The sequence below is a fragment of the Peromyscus californicus genome, unplaced genomic scaffold (assembly GCF_007827085.1).
Source record: "Peromyscus californicus insignis strain IS unplaced genomic scaffold, ASM782708v3 Scaffold_8__1_contigs__length_139910024, whole genome shotgun sequence".
Taxonomy (NCBI): domain Eukaryota; kingdom Metazoa; phylum Chordata; class Mammalia; order Rodentia; family Cricetidae; genus Peromyscus; species Peromyscus californicus.
In genome coordinates, this window is record NW_026294606.1 from 109,035,124 (window position 1) to 109,052,720 (window position 17,597).

General features: G+C 37.4%; 1 protein-coding gene across 2 annotated transcripts in view; it reads left to right on the plus strand.

Moving 5' to 3' along the window:
* Cdh11 (cadherin 11) overlaps nt 1–17,597 on the plus strand; it is a 162,654-nt gene that overhangs the window by 120,622 nt on the left and 24,435 nt on the right. For both annotated transcript variants that reach the window (XM_052729378.1, XM_052729379.1), the window contains exons 6-8: nt 1,828–1,995; nt 4,841–5,028; nt 10,988–11,241. In XM_052729378.1, the coding sequence (XP_052585338.1) occupies nt 1,828–1,995; nt 4,841–5,028; nt 10,988–11,241 (610 nt within the window). The remainder of the gene's footprint in view (nt 1–1,827; nt 1,996–4,840; nt 5,029–10,987; nt 11,242–17,597) is intronic.

Here is a 17,597-nt window from a genome sequence, read left to right on the forward strand (position 1 = left end):
CCATATTAAAAGGACTCCAAAACTGTTATAAAGCAGTTAGCTTTCAAAGCATCCTTGGAAGACCACACCAGGAGTAATGGTTAATGTTCATGTTACACAAAGATTTAGCACATTCCCAATCTCTCTTGCTGTGTACATAGGTTCCCAATGGATGTTATAAAATAAAGAGCAAACCAATAAAGTGAATCAATATACAACACAAACTAAAACCATGTTGTGCTTCATTTATACCAAATGTGATTCTCAACAAGAATAAACACTACCATGCTATGAAATTGCTCTTCCACAGTATTATAACAGGGAAATCTTGTTTCTCTATAGTATGTTCTGAATTTTGGAAAAAGTTTTCATGCAATTTGCAGATTTTACATGTTGTTTCCTAATTTGATATTTTTTTCATTTGCTTGAGTAATTTTACCTACCTGTGTGTTAATTCATTTTCACCACCTTGCTCCAAACAACAACTTGTGGCGTTATTGTCTATGATTTCATAAAGCCATTTGCCATTAGCCTTTCAATTAAACCAAGGACAAATACAGGATTCTATAACTTGAATTCTAAAAGATCTTGTTAATAAAAAATATGGAGCCAGATATTGAGGTGAATACTGAGAGATCAGAGAGACAAAGGAACAAGCCACTACTTACCCCTAGGACTCCTCAGTCTGAAAAGCTTTCCTCAGCCTTTAGTTCCTGTCTCTTCATGTTTATATACCTTTCTCCATCCAGCCTTCACTTTCTGGGATTAAAGGCTTGTGTGCTTCCCAAGCAAAGGCATGAGATATCAAGTGCTAGGATTAAAGGTGTATGCCACCACTGTCAGGCCTCTATATTTAATCTAGTGGCTTGTTCTATCCTCTGATCTTCAGGTGAAGTTTATTAGGATACACAATATATCACCACAGGATTCATCTAGAGTTTCAGAGATTTTTAAAACTCTAATCTTTGTCTTGGGGAACCAAGGCTACTAACTACCAGCTGAAACCTACAAAACTATCTACCAGATAAGGAAAATGAGGTCTCAGGAGTTCCAGGCTATTGCAAAAAAAAAAAAAAAAAAAAAAAAAAAAAAAAAAAAAAAACATGTCAACACTGGGGCTTAGGAAAGCATAACAAAGATCAACACTTCCTCTTTGCTCTTTGTATTTATGCTACAAATATTACATTATTCACTGACTGTAGACACATCCACATGAACCCTAGAGATATAAATAAGCATATTTCTCATGCAAATCATGTTTCAATGTACAGGGGTCATGAATAATTCAATCATTAATTTATCATGTTTATCAATGAGAGGTGGCTATAGACTGAATCTTTGTTCAAGCTTTGCTCATCTTTCTAACTCATCAGTTCACTTATTAAAAAATTAATATTAGGATTTTAATATATTGCATAAAATTTTGGGCTCCTCTCTAAACTTTGTATGAGCTGTGGAAATGTTCCTAATAATAGCCTGCAGGACTAGATTCCTGAAGGCTTTTGCTAGAAGTCCAGAAGTATAGATTCAGTTATGGAGAGACATACAATAGGTACTTGTCATTTCAGTGTTCGGGATCCTTGTGTCTGAGAAATAAAAGGCGTACTTGCATGCATAGTGAAAAACAAAACTAATTAATACTATGTAAATATTTTTATTATTTGCTTGAAAATACATAGATGATTTGGGCATGACTGTTTTCTGTTAAAATAGTCATGTTAAAAATGACTTTTCTTTGAGTAAACAGACTCTATTATGGATCCTTAGCTCCCCAGGTTCTAAAATACTTCTCTTGTTGAAATTTGGTCATGAATGAATAGCTGTGATTTTTTATTGCTCATCTGCCAGGTATCATCAGAACAGCACTTCCCAATATGGACAGAGAAGCCAAGGAGGAGTACCACGTGGTGATCCAGGCCAAGGACATGGGTGGACACATGGGCGGACTCTCAGGGACAACCAAAGTGACGATCACACTGACTGATGTCAATGACAACCCACCAAAGTTTCCGCAGAGTAAGTAGTTGAGTAAGTAGGTTGGCCAACTTCGCAGTTTACCACTGTATAGCCAGATCCTCATCTTTTCACTTACTCTGAATTTACTCAGCTTTCAAAAAAAAAAGTCTAGAAAACCAAGAACCATTTTCATCATTCCTGCAGAAGACTAAACCAAGATAACAACTTACTCACAAACACACAAAAGAAAGTTAAATGGTTTAGAGATAATAAGAAAGGAAGACATTAAAAGATCTATAACTTTAGAAACAAACAAACAAAAAAATCCCACCTGTGTTTTAGGCATTTTACTTACTAGGTTATTAGTCATGCAAGGTGGGAATCAATTAACCTGTCTCTGTCTCAGGGTCTTCATTACTATCCTGCATGTTAACTGCACCTTGATCTGTTATTTATTGTTCCATAACAAACTGCTCCAAATCTTGGTTTAAAATAATAATTTATTTGTGTCTTGACTTTTCAACTTGTGCAGAGCTTAGGAGAGATTGCTGTTCTATTTTCTCTCCAGCATCAGCTGGTGACAACTCTCCCACGTCTGAAAGCCTCACTTCTAAGATTACTTACAAGGCTAGCAAGTTGAGATTGACTTTTGCTTTCTCTCCGCATGAGCCTTTCTGTGGCTGAGTTATGATGATAAGAACTCCAAGACCACAGGAACCAACTGCTTTGCCTTTTCTAAACTGACTGCAGAAGTCATGTAGCTTCTTTCACTGTACCCATAAAGCTACCAAAATTTAAGAGGAGTTCATCCAGACCTCACCTTTCTATGGAAGGACCAGAAAATAATGTTGAAGAAGAGACCTGCAGGATGAGATATTCTTGTCTGTTTTTAGAAGATGACATCTTAGTATCTAATTTAAATATAATTTTTTTTGGTTTGGATTAACCCAGCTAGTGCTGATTTTTATGTCTGGAAAATTGACAGTAATTGTTTAGCCGTTGTTATTTTGATTATTGCACAAAATTTATGAAATTATTGAGGTGAGCAAGGGGCTAGAGAGATGGTTTGGTAGTTAAGAATATATATATTACTTTTTCAGAAAAACAATATTGGTGTCTCCCATCTGCCTATAACTCAGCTCCAGGAGAATCTGTTGCCCTCTTCTGGTCTCTGCTGCACCTGCACTCTTGTGCACAAAGCCACATAGCCACAGACACATTTGAAAATAGATCTTTAAAATTCTATTTTTATTATTTTCAATTATGTGTTTATGAGTGTGTTTATGTGGGAGTATGTGTATCTATGTGAAGGTGTCCACAGAAGCCAGAGCTGTCAGATTTTCCCCAGAGCTGTAGTTATAAGTGTCTGTAAGCTGCCCAGTTTGGGTGCCAGAAACCAAACTCCAGTACACAGGAAGAGAAGCATAAGCTCTCAACCATGAGCCATCACTCCAGCACCTAAAAAAATAATTCTGTAGATAAAATGGTATTAAACTATTGAAATTAATAATAGCTGCTAACTGTACCATCATTTAATTACTGGTCACTAATATTATAAATAGCTAAGAAGAGCCTACATTTTATAGATTAAAAAGTGACTTCTATGGAAAGAATAATGAGTGACCTAAAGAATATCCAAAACTATATTTTAACACAAATATGTGCATGTGCAAAGGTGAATACAGAGTTACAGCATAATCATAATGACTCTACTAATTCTCGTAATGGAAAACAGTCACAACAAGAATCTTTTTCTTTAGAGCCTCTTCCTGCAGAGAACTTGGGTCAGTTGCCAGCACCCATATCAGGAAGCTTACAATTTACCTGTAGCTCCAAATATAGAGGATATGATACTCTTTCTGGTCTCTGCAGGCACCTCCCCCCCCACATGATATACACTGAAAGAGACACATGCACATCCACATAAATCAACCAAAAGGAAGGCAATTAATTTTGACAGTTAAGGAGATGACTTGGTTATTCAAATGAATCAAAAGATAATAATATACAAAATAGAGATATCAAAGGTGAGGATTATGAGACACATTAGCTTTTGAGTATTCCAAAAGAGATGGGGGAACCTTGCTTTTCCTGGTCATCTTTTTTCAGGTGATCTTTGTTACCTAGAAATTTATACATCTTTCATAATATTGAGGCTCATACAACATTGTCAAAGTTGCATATTCCATTCTGTACAGTGTTCAATATGTCGGAAGAGAGGGGGTAGACAGCATTATTCATGGGTAGCCATTAACGTTCTTTCTTATATAATATGAGTATGTGGCACCATTTACATTTTTGATTAACATACATATAAATATGGAGGGAGTAGATTATCTGAAAGCTCCCAGAGAATTCTATGCTTGACTTAGTGGAAAGGAAGTAGAGTAAGATAAGAGACAAATATAGCTGTAAAAAGATATTCTTGAAAGATAAAAATTTTTATTTATCTCTAAAATAATTACAAAGTGGTGGAAGGCTTTTAAATATGGGGGTGATTTTGCTGTTTTGCTTTTGGTCCTTCTTGAGCAATCAGCACTGATACATGTAAACCTTGGAATTAATTTGTGGGATATCATGAAAAAGCAAAAGGAAGACTCAGCTGTCTGAATATGTGGCGTCTTGCACAGTTCTCCATCACTTTTTTCCTTCCTTTCATGTAACAGGTGACCCCATCATCTCACCCAGGACCCCAATATTGTTTTATCATCCTGTAAAGAACACATTCTTCTAGCAAGCAGGCCATCTGGGAACCTCTTCCCATCCATCCGCTTCTCTTCTGTGTTCTACCAATAGAAAGTTCAATTTTAAACCCTTTGAGAAATTTACTGGGATTCAATGAAATCTGAAGTCTTACAGCTGCCAAATAAAAAGGAAAATAAAAGTAGATGTCTTCTTCTTTCAGGCGTGTACCAGATGTCTGTTTCAGAAGCAGCTGTCCCGGGGGAGGAAGTAGGAAGAGTGAAGGCTAAAGACCCAGACATTGGAGAAAATGGCTTAGTCACATACAACATCGTTGATGGAGATGGCATAGAACTATTTGAAATCACAACGGACTATGAGACACAGGAAGGTGTGGTGAAACTGAAAAAGGTGGGTCCAAGGAATCAAACAAGTCACTCAGGTGATCTTTGTTACCTAGGCAACCTGAGGGAAGACAGGGTACTGATGGGTAAGAAATGTGCTTATGCAAGACTGAGGGAGGACCTCATCCATTTGCAGTGTAGGTCTGAATTCTGGGGAGATAAGAGAAGTCTTTTCCATACTGATACTGTGGAAGATGCTGGCAAAAGTGTGGATTATACCTGTGTGAAGTAGCTGGCTTGTTCTCCTGTGTTTTGACAAAATTATCTGGTGGGAGAAAAGATGACTTGATAAGCCTGGGTTTTGGAAAAGAAACTCTAATTTCCTTGAGTTCTGCGAGTCTAAGTCAACTAATACAGACTGCAAAGCTATTTTAAATATCCTTTGTTCCCTGCGCTGTGGGATGTTCCATGAAATTTTAACCAATCTCCCCCTTTTTTTCCTCTCAAATCAGAACTTAAAGTAACCATAATGATTCTTCCTCCTTATTCAGTTAAACTATCATCAGAAACAAAACATATCCCTCCTCTAGATGTATTACACACAAGAGCTTTATTACTTCATTTTGCTTGGTTTTATATAAATCAATCTCATATTTACTCAGTACTGACTATTAAGCAGAAAGAACCCACCTCTCCATTTTGAACAAGAGAAAGTCATATGAAATAGATTGTTCCAATGATCAATAATCCCTCAAATTAATTTTGAAATAGAGATTCAGACGGACTCAGTCACAGTCACATAGACACATGTGGAATTCACATAGAGATGGTATTGAAGCAATGTCCCTTGATCTTAAGACATTTGGAAGCAACTGAGCCAGAAAGACAGATAAGATTCACTTTAAAGTGAAGAAACGATTATAGTGCATTCTAAAGCAGTTCCCTCCTGATTTACCACTTGAGAAATCAACACCTCTCCATCATCACAGTGTATGGAGCATTAAATGTGAATTGGTTGAGGGGATTACCTTGGTTTTAATCAAGCATTCATTTTCTACTTGGTTTTATAGTATGGATATTAAGCTTCTTGGTGTGATAGAAAAGATTGAATTGTAACTGAGAAAAAATTAAACTGAAGAGTCAATAAAGAAGCTAGTAGCTAGAGAGGAGGACAAGGTGGCCCTGGAGGACATTTTTAGCAGAGGGAACATGGGTGGCTGACCGCTCACTGTAATACAATGCATACTGTGTGGGTGAATATCTTTAAGGGACATAGAACTAAGGAAAGGTAGGTGACTGTACTGAGAGAGCAATAAAATCTCAAGTGGAATTTGAGGTAAAGCCAGATATTTGCATGAAACTATAAGTTTCATGACCAAAGATGTCTAATTATCAGCCATAAGCGGATGGAGAGCTGTTCTTTCTGGTGTCCTTTTTTGAAAAGTAGCTGTGTGAACTGTGTGCAGCTGTCAACTTTTTTTTGTTAATTAATATTACTATCCCTCCTGTATGACACTCATGCACGAACATTGACATCAGCGATTCCTGCCTCCCATCCTTTGCTGTGCAAGTAATTGGATAGTTGGTTATGCGAAGGTTGTCACCTGTTTTGAGTGTATTCAGGGCATAAACACACACTGTTCTCTAAAATCCTGAGACATTTAAATCACCCCCATGAAACTCATACATGGCAAATGAGCTCTCTGCATATGATTAATTTGTGCACTTTCCCCCAATTCACTGTTTATTATAGGCAGCGGGATAAGCTTTTACAAAGCACTGACATTTAGATTTAAAACAATGTAGGCTGCTATTTAATTTGGAAGAGAAGATTTGCCTTAACTTGCACCACAAAGTTCCAAATGTCCACCAGGAAAATGCAATCAAATGTGAAATTAGTAGACTAAAAATATGGGTCTCTTTGGAAGACATTATACACAATTTAACAATATAAAGGCATGTGGAAAGATCATAGAATAGTTTTGGTATTTTAAAGATTTTCTTTAATATGACATTTTCATTGACTTCTTGATTCACTTGTTTATTTTCTACTGGGTTAATCAGTTTTAATTATCTGTCAGGCAGACTGTGGCAAAAGCTGAGAATCTAAAATATAAGAGATTGACTGCTAGCCACAGGGAATCAGAGATTAACAGGAGAGTTCAGTAAAAAGTTGTTTGTGATGAAAGGCGTTTCCTCAGCCTTGACAGTACTGGTGTTTCAGGCTTGATAAATCTTGGTTGTAGGGGAATGTTCTATACAATGCAGGATACTTTACAGAATCTGGACCTTCTTCATATAAAAGTAAATAGACATACACTTTCCCTCACCCCACTGTTAATGATAATGGTTAAAAACATTGCTGTAGTTCTTACCAAATACATTTGGAGTGACTAGAAGCAAAATCAGTCCCCATTTGAAAACTCAATTATGATAAAATGTGTAAGACCATCCTGATGGGTCTGGAATGGTTTCCAAGAGGAATGTATCCTAAGTTGATTCCTGACAGCTGAACAGCGCTTTCCCAGATTCACAAGGAGAAAAGAAGGCAGAAACAGGGTTCAGGAAAGACTGGTTCAGAGAGAACAGGGCATGATGAAGAGACTGTAAGTCATTCCGTTCTTAGAGTGGAAAGACACAGTAGGACCATTTGAAAATCTGTTGTTGGGATAAAAATGAGAGATTTCAAAATGCTGGAGAGGGTATAAGACTAATGAAGGAGAAGATGCCAGGGACCTTGAGGATTTGAGGAGCTACCTCCAGTCATGTTTGGAAGGAAAGGAATATATTTGAAGACTGCTGCTTATACAGCAAAATGGCCAATGTACAAAGCCACATGGTATGGTCATTCTTAGGCATCTGGCAGACTTGATAGATTCATTTTTAAAATTCCTTTCCAAAATCATGTTTGAAGATCTCTGACCCAGGTTCAGAGTTTCATAGCAAATAAGAAAGAATTATTCTGAGTATTTAACCACTCTCTATGCAGTTATGTGGAGAACAATGTAAAATACATGTTAGCCTCCAGGTGGCTTGGTGGTGTCAGGAAGAAAATCCACTCACCTGTCCATGGCAGTATGCTCTGCCAGGTGGAAATCCCATCCACTGTAAACAAAGGCATACACAGCTTCTAAACTGTTCATTTTAAACCAAATAAACTTGGGAGGTAGTGTGCAAACACCAATAGAAAACATTTGAAGCATTCCTTGTTCTAATCAATGTTATGTCTATTTTTTAAAATTTTCTTTGGTCTATGTATTTGTACACATAGATGTGGATGTATAACATTTACTTGCTTCCAGTCATAGGGTGATCTGATTTGTTAACTTAATGCCACATCATAAACACTTTACATGCTGTTATATAACACACATAATCATTTTTAATGACTACATTACATCCTATCCTATCTATGGACTGTGATTTCCTTAATAAAATCTCACAGTTGGATTTGCTGTTCTATGTGTACATTTCCCCAGATTAGATATAACCTTCTATTACATCTAAAAATATTATGCGTTTTTCAATATTGTTTGTTTGCACTTTCTGTTGAATAAATCCCTCAGGGAAAATTTTCAGAGGTGAGGATTAGTAAGCTGGGGTGGGCAGTAAGAATTTTATGGCTTATGCAGTGTGTTGCCTCATTTAGTTTTATTTCAACTATTCATAACATGAGTATAAATGTCCACATGGGGAACTACCTCAAATCCTCTTTGGAAGGAGAAAGGGAATTATTGTGAGTAAATGCTTAAATGTTATCCAGTCACCATCCCTGCTGCTCATTCAGAAAAATGAATGATGCATGTGACTACATGATGCAGTCTTCCTAGGTATAGGGAGACAAAAATCAACAAGGCTCAGTAGATTCTTTGGAGCTATTTTCCCTTTTATAATAAAGGGGAGCGATGAGAGCACACACAGCTGTTTGGGGCTGTTGAGCAGGACTTCTCAAGGCAATAAAGCTGGGCTAACTTCCAGAGTACTTAGTAGCGTCTCAGAAGAGTGGAGAAAGATGTTCTAGACAAATCATTGTGACTACCTGGAGATCATAGGATGGAATGGTCTTGATGAAGTCAGTTGGTTAGACTGCAATCATGGCCACATGTTACTCAAGACAAACAGGGATTTCTAGTGGTAACACATATCTGGGTCCTTAGGTATATACTTCCATCAAGTTCAAAAAGGTTTTGCTCTAGAAATATTAGCAGATGGAAATTTCATCTTTTCTGATTACAAATCACCTCATCTCAGAACGATTTTGTTCCAATGCGTGATTCAGTTTAGTCATTACAGAGATTTCTGAGAAATTGCCGCAGTCTTATATTGCCAATCTATAAATATCATTTATATCTCTTCTCAACAACACATCCAACAATCTAGGAGCTACTGGGTCCCTTCCAAGAAGACAGAATGATGGAGAATTAGAGGAAATGTTTAGCAGCAGGGAAAAGGAGTGGTTGGTCCTTGATTGCAGAGAGATGAAGGTGGGAGATAACAAAGTCAAGGATGCTGATTATGCATAAGATTTCTGAAATGATGCTGGTCTTGGGTCTGGAGCAGTGCAAAACTAGGTCTATCTAAGCCCTGTGATTAGATATCCATTCAGGATAAGTGTTTACCAGGCAAACGACAACTGCACGGGAGGCAGATGCCAGCCTTAAAAGATCAAGCTTGTTCCAAATATATGTTAGCCCTGCCTCATTGGATTACTGCTTAGAAAGTTGTTTCTCAGGTGGTATGGCGTATATTTGTGCTACAGTTTTGCTTTTCATCCTTTGCTAACTCTCTGTATTTCTTATTCGGAAGTAAAGGGCACTCACCTTAAATCTCCTTGTGACTGTGTCCATTCAAATGCTAACTCTGAGTTCTTTTGCTTCCTTGTCCAAAAATATGTACTACTTATACTTGTTATTCTATTAATGGATCAATTTGTCATTTATGTGTTCTGATCAAAAGAAAGGACTATCTTCAGTGTCACTTATTGCAAAGAGAAGGTAACTTAGTACCGAAGGGACTCAGAACAAAGCTTTGACATTACCTTTTAACTAGAAAGCAGTGAACATCTTTCAAAAGGAGGCCTGGGAAGCACAACAGATACATTAAAAAATAGCACTGAGATGTCCAGGAAGACAAAATTATGTCAATAAGTATGTAGGACTGGAAGGATTTTTCAGTGGTAAGAGCACTTGCTGCACAAATAGTAGGCATGGAGACAGGCATTCACATACCCTGAACCTGTAAGAAAATAGATTAGTGGAACAGTCTGCTTGCAATTCCACTGCTATGAATGAAGAGGCAGGATCCTGGGGCAGGCTGGCCGGCTGGACTAGTGGTACAGTGTAAGTGAGCTGTGAGTTCAATTGAGAGGCCTTGTGTGCATGTCCATGTACGAAGTGGAAGAAGGTTGAGGAAGATTTTCCGTGTCAGCCTGAAAGACAGGCACACACACATACAAATGAAAACCTGGGGAAAACGTAAATTAATGTTATTTAACAGCTCCACCTACCAAAATCTGTCCATAAACTATGATAAATAACTATATGTATGTGCTGGTAAGGTCATAGCCTTTGGGAAACACAATCTAGTCAAAACTAAGCAAAAGAAACAAAGCTATCAGTATGATGATGCTGGGATATTATGTGTTTATGTAGCTGGCAATATGAGGCAGCTGTTAAATAAAACAGACCTTTGCATTCTAGCTAAAAAATAATGTGTCATTTTATTACAAGATTTGTAGCACTTCACAGAGTGGGCACCCAATGGACATTAACTCCCTTCTTGGTGGCTGTAGAGAATGAGGTTGATTTGTGTGGGATGGCCCTTCTGTATTTGCCATGTTCTTTGCACCATGTACACCTTGCATCACGTTTTAACAACTGATTGTTCTGAACCACATGGATATTGAATCAACATAGATTTTTCTCTCTTTGAGAAACTGTTTGCTTCACTCAGTGAACCAATCAGGTCTTTATCTTCCATTATTCTTTCAAGGAACTGGTTGTCAATCTTCTCTTCATTCTTACCAGCCTGTAGATTTTGAAACCAAAAGAGCATATAGCTTGAAGGTAGAGGCTGCCAATGTACACATTGATCCGAAGTTCATCAGCAATGGACCTTTCAAGGACACTGTGACCGTCAAGATTGCAGTAGAAGATGCTGATGAGCCTCCCATGTTCTTGGCCCCAAGTTATATCCATGAAGTCCAAGAAAATGCAGCTGCTGGCACTGTGGTTGGGAGAGTACATGCCAAAGACCCGGATGCTGCCAACAGCCCGATAAGGTACACATGGTTTTATCTTAAGAACATAAATGGGAGCTGGGCAGTGGTGGTGCATGCCTTTAATCCTAGCACTTGAGAGGCAGAGGCAGGCAGATCTTTGTGAGTTCCAGGCCAGTCTGGGGTACAGAGTGAGTTCTAGGACAGCTTCCTAGAACATACATTGGAAACTTTAGAGGCAGGAAGTTTGAGAAGAGTCTTATAGGCACCATAGCATTCCATTTCAAAACATATCAAGGTTCAATAGATTTCAAGCAAAGTTAAGATTTACCAGATATGAGTCCATTTCATTTCTGCTACTAACATTTTGGCTAGGCTTCAAGCTGTATTAGTTAGTTCTCTCTGAAACAGAGTCCTAATGTATACTAGCTGATATAACCATTAGCCAGATCTACATGCCTTCTGGAACTGGGATACAGTATAATTAATTACTATGAAATAATTATAGTAATTATCTTGTGTTGAATATCTCCTTAAGTACCACTGACTTTAGTAGGTGTGTTAGATGTATGATCCAATTTATCTTCTCAACATAGTTGTTATATGAACTGTAGACTCCTAAATTGATCAAAAATTGAGGTTCTGCAAGATGAAATGAACAAAATGGAATAATTTGTGAGCTGTTAAAAGTCAGAGGGAAGCTCTAATCCCTGATGAGCACTTTGCAAAGGTAACAGAATGATTATATGATTTTGTTTCTGTTATTCAGAAAAAATATGCAGAATCATGCCTCTCCTTCCCCCATTGACTAGACCTACTGAAACATGAGGCTGATGACCAGGACGGCATTGCAATGAGAATGAGGTTGAGAAGAGATTCAAACCATATTTCTAAGACATTTATAGGGTGTAAATGTGAAGTTATGTGAAGTCCAGTTCCATAGACTGGGTTATCTTTTGTCCTCTCCACAGCTGCTCCTCTATTTTCTTTCTTCCATCTGCCTCCTCAGTATCTCTCTGCCTCTGGGCTCCCAGGCTTCATAATGCTATTAATGTTGTAGCCAAAATGACTGCTATAAAATGTACATCCAAATATATATCATATGATTGAAAAGCAGTAAAACTCTGTGACTAAGTTATTGCTCATTAATTTTCCATCGAAAATAATATAATGTCATATTTAGAGATCTTCCTCAATCCACAACCCAGTTTAGTCATTCTCTAGAGCAAATGTGCTAACTCTTAATTCCTACCCTATACATGTTCTGTCTTCAAATTGAAGTCTCTGCTTTCCAAGTTGTGGTATCATGCTTATTATGCTCATCTCAAATGGGCTTGTGCCTGTCTCATCCAAGCTTCATCATTTTAGCCAAATCCAGACACCACATTCTCTTATCCTTCCCATTCCCTCTCCTTCCTCATATCCATCCTTTCCTCCTTTCCTTCATTGCTTATTTCCCTATAAAAAATTTTGATACCATGAAGTGGAGTATACGTCCTGTCAAAGCATACAAGTATTTAGTTTCACTCAAGTAAGCTAAATACCACATGTGGTATTAGAGCACTGGGTGTTTCCAGTTAGAATCTTTTGGGTAATCAAAACCATTGTAGATTATACCTAAAATTCATTTTTATTTCCAAATAATATTCTACCATATGAATACACAGTATCTTGTTTATCTGTATGTGATTTACATGGACATTCATGTTCTTTTAGCTGTTGGATTTCACAGATACAGCTTCTGTTTATACTGCTCCCCAAATCTTTTCGTTCATATACGGTCTTTCTCTTGGCTATGTAACTAGAATTAGAATTGCTTAATCATGTAGCAAGCCTGTGTTTAAATTTCTGAGCAGCTGTCCTTTTTTCCCCCCACAATACCTGCAGCATTTTCCAATGGTGTCAGCAGCGTGGCTTATATCTTTTGATTCTAGTTACCTTAGTAAATTCCAAACCCCATGTCATGTTTGTTTCACTGATACCTACTAATAGGAAGTATCCATATAGATATCTACTTAGTAGCATTCTGTATTTTCTAGAGAAAAAAAAAGCTGTATAAATACCTTTTCCATTATATAATTGTATTAACCATCTTTTTATTATTGAGTAATAAGAGTTCTTTATGTATCCTGGCTGCAATTGATTTGCAAATATTTTCTTTCATTCTGTGAGCTGCCTCTAAATTTTTCTGATTATTTCTTTAGAGGTGAAACTGCTTTTAATTTTGATTAAGTCCACTCTTTTCCTCCTTGGTTGTTTCCACTTTACTTGTCAGATATAAGAAATTGTGTTTTACTTTAGACAAACTCAAAAATATTTTACTTGTATTTCCTTTCAGGAAATTTTATAATTGTAGATTTTTATTTAGATCCTAGACTTATTTCAAATTGATGTCTCTGTGTTTTATGGGGGGAAAGCTCATCACATTATATTCCATGTGGATATCCACATTCTGGACTCTCAATTTGAGTCACTTTATATGTGTGCCTATTCGTATGCCAGTGTCACACAGTTTTGATTACTGTAACTTTAGAAGAAGTTTTAAAGTTAGCAACTTGGATTCCTTCACGGTTTTTGTATATTATGCTTTATAGGAAAGTAATAGTAGCCTTATTTTGCATTATCCATGGATGTTCCCATGCTGCAAAGGCAGAGTTGGATGGTTTTGTCAGAAACCCTGTATCTTATACAGTGTAAAACGTTGGATTGTTGCCTCTTGCTGACCCATGTTTTGGGTAATCACTGAATTCTTCCACTAACTGTGGTGCATGTCCATAGTGGACAACAACTGTTTTCTAAATGAACAAATTAATGTCCCTGATTTGCCTTAGAAATTCAGATTCTTAGATCTGGAAGTGATGACATTACCTTCTGGCATTTATTCAACAAACCTATATTTAATACACACTGATAATCCCCTAATAAATCCAAATAATGCACAGAAAGACCCGATAAAAGATTTCTACAGTAAAAATATGCAAACAGTCAACAACTATGCAAAAAGTGCTGGGTAACAAGGTGGAGAGTGATAAAGCAAGACATCTAATGTTCTTTTCTGGCCTCTACACTCTACATACTACACATTCATATACACTACATACACTCAAGGACATACAGAAACAAACAAATAGTAACAACAACAACAAAAACAAGCAAAAGAGCACACACACTCGCACTCAAATAAACATACAAATATACACACACATACACACACATAATGATGGGTGTGATAGAGTACATTTATAATCCCAACACTAGGGAGGCAGAGATGGGAAAAAATATCCCTGGAGCTCACTGTCAAGCCTACCTAGCCTATTTGGTGAACTTTCTGCAAGGGAGAAATCTTGTCTCTAAAAACAAGATGGTCAACCTTTAAGAAATGACACCCAAAATTTATCCTCTGGCCTCTACATGCAGGTGCACACATGTAGACATCCACACACATGAACCCATGTACAAGTACATGTACATTCTTAAGATGATCAATATTGAAATTAGCCAAGAAAATATAAATGAAAACTACAATTTAAATTTCCCCTTGCCACAGTTAGAATGACCATTCTCAACCAGAAAACAAAAGTGAGAGAGGAAAATGCTAGTAAAGAAATAAAGAATGGGAAAGACTTAACACTGCCGATAAGAATGTAGATTCTTCTTTCTTGGAGCTCCGGGAGTCCAATCGGTGAGAAAGAGGAGGGATTGTATGAGCAAGAATTGTTGAGACCATGATTGGAAAAAGCACAAGGACAAATAGCCAAACTAGTGGAAATACATGAACTATGACCCAATAGCTGAGGAGCCCCCAAGTGGATCAGGCCTTCTGGATAAGTGAGACAGTTGAGATTAGCTTGAACTATTTGGGAGGCACCCAGGCATTTTGACTGGGACCTGTCCTTAGTGCATGAACTGGCTGTTTGGAGCCTAGGGCCTATGCAGGGACACTTTGCATAGCCTGGGTGAAGGGAGGAGAGGACTGGACCTGCCTTGACTGAATCTACCAGGCTGAGCTGAATTCCCAGGGGAGTCTTTGCCCTGGAGGAGATGGGAATGGGAGTAGGTTGGGGAGAGGGCAGGGGCGGGGGGCGGGAGGAGGGAGGACAGGGGAATCAGTGGCTGATATGTAAAGTTAAATTAAATTATAAAATTTAAAAAAAATCTCAAAAAAAATGTAGATCCGTGTACCCACTACATAAAATAGTACCTGGGATCCAAAAATCAAGAGGACTACCATCTGGCCCAGCACTATTACTAATATGTATCTACACAAAAGAAATAAAATCTGTAAGTTGGATGCATATCTGCACTTCCATGTTTATTGCAGCACTGTTCACAGTAGCCACGATACAGAACCAACCTAAATGCCCATCCACAGATAAATGGGTAAAGAAACTATGGGGCATACTCATAGTAAATAACTGTTCAGTAATAAAGGAAATCATGAAATTCTATCATTTTCATTTTTAGGAGTAAAGATGAACCTGAATAAAGGGACATTCCCTTCAGTGAAATAAGCCAGGGGATAAAACAACCAACCAATCAACAACCAAGCAGCTTGTATCTTGGTGCACAGTAATAAGACCATAACTAACATTAATAATTACATACTTTGTTATGTGTCTTGAAAAGAGTTTAAATATTTGTAATGAAAGAAATGATAAGTTTAAGATGATGACTAAGTTTAAGGCTAATGACTTTGATTTGAAAATTGCACAATATAAACATTTACTGAAGCACCATCAGAACCATATATATCTACAATTCTTACATAAAAATAAAAACAATTCTCTAAAATGCTGCAGCAACAGAAAAAAAACTAAACACATGAGTATATAAATCTGAATAAATTTGCAACAGGCCATGGAAGGAATATATACAATTCATAAAAGAAAATGGGGACTCAGGCGGTAGCTCAGTTGGTAGAATTTATGCCTAGCATACCAGAGACCATGGCTTTGATCAGCAGCCCAGCAAAATGGGGTATAGAGGTGTGGATCTGTAATCCCAGTACTCCAGAGGCAGCAGCTGAAGGATCAGATGTTCAAGGTCATCCTTGGCTACATATTAAATTTGAGCTCATTCTGGGCTACATGAGATTCTTTTACCGCCAAAACAAACAAAACGAACAAACAAACAAAAAACAAAAACAAAAAACAGCAGAATAGAAGATTATGCATTGCATTTTAGAATATTATCCTTATTGATGAGAAATATAATTTTCGAATGTTTTCTTAGAATCAGAACAATATGTTTAAAGCAGTTTTTCTGAATCCTCATAGCACACTTTGAGACTGTCTGTTTCAGGAGTCAGTTCATGGGAATATTATGCACAGGGGATAATGTGACTTGCTTAAGTTCACATGACCAGTTTCGAGACTGGATTTTAATCCAGATCTCTTTTAGCTTCAATCTGCTCTCTTAGATATAGGCAATTGGTAACAGAAGTGTTACTTCAGCTACATATGACTATTGTGTTCTTTTGGTAAAGAAGCTCTTTATGTAATGGCAGGAGACTCTTCCTGTGCCTCTAACTGCTTCAAGATGTTCATAATTATAAGTTAATACAGCTTACTTTTGACCTAGAATATCAAGGTGCGTTGGGAACTTTTTTAGGAGAACAATGATATAAAGACACATAGAGTAACTACTATGTCCACTCACCTGTAGGATTTCACTCATGCTATGATTGAATTGAGTTAGTCTTTCACATTCTTTGCCTCTGGGCTGATTTTTCTCCTGATTCTAATTCTGGATTTATGAGAGCATATGCTGTTAATTTTTATCCTGTGTTGTCCTTTTTTCACTGCTTACTTATTCTTCCTAAAGGTATTTGTAGGCAGAGATGGGCATATAGATCAGTGCTAGAGAGCCTAGGAAGCATCAACAATGCCATGAGTTCAGGTTTCAGTGCTGTAGAAGCACAATAGAGGTATCTGTGAGCTCATGTTTACTATGCCTTATTTAAAAATAGAAAGAAGGGCAAGATGTATCTTAGTAAAGTACTTAGTTGGAAAGCATGATGATCTGAATTTGATTCCAAGAACCCACATGAAAATGCTGGTTATGGTTGATCACACTTATAAATCTGGTGCCGAAGAAGAAGAGACAAGTGGATTCCTGGGACTTTTTGGCCATGAGACTAGCTTACTTGGAGAGCTCCAGTCTGTTGACAGACTCTGTCCCCAAAAATGTGGTATACAGTTCTTGAATACCAATAACTAAGGTTTTCCTGCAGCCTCTAAATGCACATGTACATACAGGTATCTTCTCCTACAACATGTATCTGTATATACACAAATGTATCACCACCACCACTAGCACCACCACCACATGTCACACTCAAACAACTAATTAATATATCTCTGTCTATCATAGAATTGAATCTTTGCTCTCTTAACATTGCAACCTATTCCTAGTTGAAG